The 4507-nt window shown below is 33.6% G+C and overlaps 1 protein-coding gene across 1 annotated transcript in view; it reads right to left on the reverse strand.

Annotated features, from left to right (window-relative positions):
- Positions 1-4507, reverse strand: part of LY75 (lymphocyte antigen 75) — a 157746-nt gene that overhangs the window by 13846 nt on the left and 139393 nt on the right. Inside the window, exon 36 of the mRNA XM_049888785.1 lies at positions 148-264. Within this exon, the coding sequence (XP_049744742.1) occupies positions 148-264 (117 nt within the window). The remainder of the gene's footprint in view (positions 1-147; positions 265-4507) is intronic.

The following is a 4507-nucleotide window of genomic DNA, read 5'->3' on the forward strand; positions in this document are numbered from 1 at the left end:
GAATATATACCTGGAGGCCATGGAAAATGTCAGTTTAAACTAGAGAACTGAAGAATCTTTTTTAAAAGCCATCATTTTCCCTAAGATTAAGAGGGGAAAAAAAAACCCAGAACACAATGATACCCCACAAAGGTAAATATCACTTACCATCTGTGTCATAAAACATTCCTAGTAATATATCAGCCGGGCCTTTCCATTGCTTTTTCAAAGTATTCAGTATAAAAGCATTTTCTTCTTCATTGTGTATACTAATCATGTCTGCTCCTGAAATTATTTTGGGGAGAAAAAAAGCATGTTCCAGACTCAATGAAAGTCTCATGAAGTATATAAAAAGGATTCATTATTATAAGACACATTACACTTTCATGTCTCTTAAAAGAGACCTTTTTTAAAAAATTAATAAACTAAGGGGAAAAGAAAACTCTGAAAAGGTCAAAATCTCCTAAAAATAGCATATTTTTAAGGGGAAAAATCACAAACTAGACGGATGAAAGCTCTATTATAAATAAGGCGAACACCTCAAAAGGGGGAAAAAAAAATTGGTCTAAGGATGTGAAAAGGGCCATTCAGCCTATCAGTAGGAAATATAATGCAAGAAATGTGTGAAAAAATGCAGTCTCACTAGTAGAGAAATAAAAACTAAAATAAGCAGATTTTTCAGACTTGCAGATTAAACAGTGCTTGCCTTGGGTTAAGTATAATCTTTGACCCAGCAGTCCTCAGCAGTTTACCCTAAGGTAATCGTTGGTTCTCTGTTCAAACAAGTAGGCACATTCTTTTAAGACTGGAAAATTGGGAATAATCTAAATAGCCAATATTAGAGGATTGTTTAAATCAAGTATAGTGTATGTATATAATGGAATGTATACTTATGAGAAAAAGTGCATTCTATATTTACTGCCACAGAAAGATGTTTTAAAGGGAAAATGCAGAATACAGAACAGTTTGCTTAGTACCTCATTTTTGTAAAAAACACCAGTATTTCTTAAAATATATTTACATAAGGAAAAAAGTTTAAAAGGATGGTTACCAAAATGCTAAACAGTCATTAGTTTACCAAAAACCCAACCAAACCGGTTGCCGTTGAGTCAATTCAGACGCACAGGGACCCTCTATGACAGAGTAGAACTGTCCCATAGGGTTTCCAAAGCTTTAAGTCTTTATGGAAGCAGACTGCCACATCTTTCTCCTGCTGAGCAACTGGTGAGTTCAAACCTCCGACCTTTCAGTTAACATCTGAGCGCTTAACCACTGCGCCACCAGAGCTCATTGTCATTAATTTTCCATTGCCACTGAGTCAATTCTGACTCTTAGTGACCCTGTAGAACAGAGTAGAACTGCCCCTGAGGGTTTCCAAGGAGTGGCTGGTGGATGCGAAGTGCTGACCTTTTGGTTTGAAGCTAAGCTCTTAACCACTGAGCTACCAGGGCTCTAGCGTCAATAGCTTACAGTGGTTTAATTTAGCGTGACTTTTATTTTATTCTTTAAATGTTTGCCTATCTATTTTTCTAACTTTTCTATGGTGATCATGCATTAATTATGGAAGAACATTTAAAGGAAAAAAAAAAATAAGACTTTTAAAATACTTCATAATACTTACAATAGTCCAAAGTCAGGTTTCAGCAAGGTTCCCTCTCTGAGTCCTCCATTTTTTAAAAACTATGATGGTTTTCTTATCAGTTCCAGCTGCTATCACTTCCTGTCTGTTAAATGTCACATGGACTTTTAATCTGTTTTACGCAAGTACATACTTGTAAAATGTGACCAAAATGCCACTCTAGAAAGATCCTCGAGGATCTTTATTTATTTAACTAGGTTGCAGTTTAGGCTTAAGTATTCAGAGATGAGTTTTTCATCCTTTTCTGTAACCTTGTGGCAGCCAATGAGACTTTAATGATTTTTTTAAAAATTGTAATCTAATTAAATACTGTATAAACTTAAATTGCTATGTCAGGCAAATAAGACACACTTTTCATTTTCTTTAACAAAAGACAGCATAAGTCCCCAAAGAATGCATGTGCTCAGGCGACAACGCGTTACCAGTGACATTACCTGCTGAGATGTAATTTGAGTTTTCTTTTTATGGCTAGTGACATAGCTCATATCTCACAGAAAGGAAAATTTAAAGTATTATTTGTTCTATTGTAGTATATAATGCATAAATTAAAGGTAAATGTTGCAGAATAAGAAAAAAATTAGTCTCATGATTATTTACCTAAATGATTCAATCAAAAATAAAGACTGGTAATATCAAGTAAATTAGCACAAAGCACTAGTAATATTCATAAATACAGCTTTCTGTAGCCCAAAAGTCAGAAACCACTTATTTTATATACTCCTAATGATAGATTTTTTTCATGACAGATTTAAGATGATTTTGTATGGCTGTGAGGATTTTACACATTCAGACATAGGTATTCTAGTATTCCTTATATATTATTTTCTTCCTACATAGCAGGAAAACATGGAATTCATGTCTACCTACTGTTCGAAACTAAAACACTTCCCAACAAAAAATAAGTAATACAGAAATCCTAACTAAGTTTAGCTAATTTTCTGAGTAATCAATGAAATGAATATTTCCAGAGTGGAAACAAATGTATAAGATTATCAAAAAAATAATGGGATTATTAAATATGCCTGGAGAACTTCTAAAAACCGAATCAATAAGAAAAACTGGATTTACAAAATTTTCACTAGGGAAAAATTTAATTTTCTTTAGACACAACACAAATTTTACAAGCACATTTGTATACAACAATTTAAATTTCTAAATGGCTACGCTGAACAAGTAGTTAATAGACTTTGAAACAAAAATCAGACAACAATGCTGGGTGTTTTTAATTTTCATTCTGCTTTGTTTGCTAAAGAAAAATAACAAATACAAGTAACTACAATTGTTTTTCAGGGGAAATCAGTCAACACCAGTTAATTATGCCTGTATAGCAAACAGCTGCTCAACTGAATGCTTGAGATAAGTATTAAACCTCATTGATGAACGTCAATCCTGTGGCTCTTAATAAAAAGTACAGTCACATACATGTCTTTTGGCTTTCAGCCTCCAATATGATACCTATTATTGTTTATGTCTACCTAATACAAATGGCTAAAAAAAAGGAGAGAAAATAGATATAGGGCAAACCTAATTTTCTAAAAATCTTGTAAAACCAGCAAAATTGATATTAATTCCATTTCCCTGAAGTAAAATTATATTGGCATGTTGGAAATTTTGTATTGTTTTCAAACAGCAATATTCACAGGAAAGAATTTTCTAAAGAGAATCAGTGTGTACTGAGTACTTAATTTGTGGCACGTAAAAAAATTTTTTTTTTTTTAACAGGATTAGAAACTTATATCCTTACATTTATTCCTTCTGTAGTAAGTGTATGATTTCAATATAAGGTATCCCTAATGCAATCTGACATTCTTTCAAAGATTACATTGCTAAAAAAAAAAAAAAAAAACCCAGTGCCGTCAAGTCGATTCCAACTCATAGTGACCCTATAGGACAGAGTAGAACTGCCCCGTAGAGTTTCCAAGGAGCACCTGGTGGATTCGAACTGCTGACCTTTTGGTTAGCAGCCATAGCACTTAACCACTACGCCACCAGGGTTTCCAATTATATTGGTAGTTTGTCCGAAATTGTGTTTTTTTAGGTAAAGGGTATTTCTAAATGCTGGAGTGATACCTATATGCCTATGACAGAATTTGATGAAATGATCAAGAGATATCAGATCTCAAAAAGTAATAAAAAGCACCTTTAAAGAATCAAGACTCTCATATCGTCAGCCTAGGTACTTCAGTTGACAAAGATGACAGCTCATATCATGATTCTAGTTTGAGCTGATAATGTGTTGTAACAATTAGTGCTTAACATCTTTTGGCCAAATATATAAATAGTTCCCCAGCACATCTTTTTAAAAATGACATTTTTATTTAATTCACAATGTGAAGTTATAAATATATTTCACAGAGAACATTGATTGCATGCTTTTGCAAATGGTGCTTTTCTCATTTTTCTTTAACATACGCTTATCTACCAGGCTGACTTCAGGGTCCCAGGTAAACTGACTTCTGGCCATATTGCATGACTGAAACGTCACTTCCAGGGCAGAATAACAAAGTGCCCTGGTCCTAAAATCAGACAGACCCTGGTTTGAATCCTGGCTCTGAGAATTATTAACTATGTGACCTTGAACAAGTAAGGGAACTTACTCTCCTCTCAATAAAAGAATAATAATAAACCATCTGGTATGTTTGTTATGATAATTAAACAAGATAAAGTATATGCTGTGTTTAGCATAGTCCCTGACACATGGTTCACACATTAACTAGACACTGCTGTTGGACAGTAGAGCCAAAATAGACAGTCACTGGATGTTGTACATTTATTCTAAGGACCCAGTTAAAAGTGAGATATGACAAAACCATTTTGTTAAGAAATTAGTGAGCAGTGTTTACTAATTTGCAAAATAAATAAGCAAACAAAAATGAGTTAGTCCCCTAC

Source organism: Elephas maximus, chromosome 6 (assembly GCF_024166365.1).
Source record: "Elephas maximus indicus isolate mEleMax1 chromosome 6, mEleMax1 primary haplotype, whole genome shotgun sequence".
Classification (NCBI taxonomy): Eukaryota; Metazoa; Chordata; class Mammalia; order Proboscidea; family Elephantidae; genus Elephas; species Elephas maximus.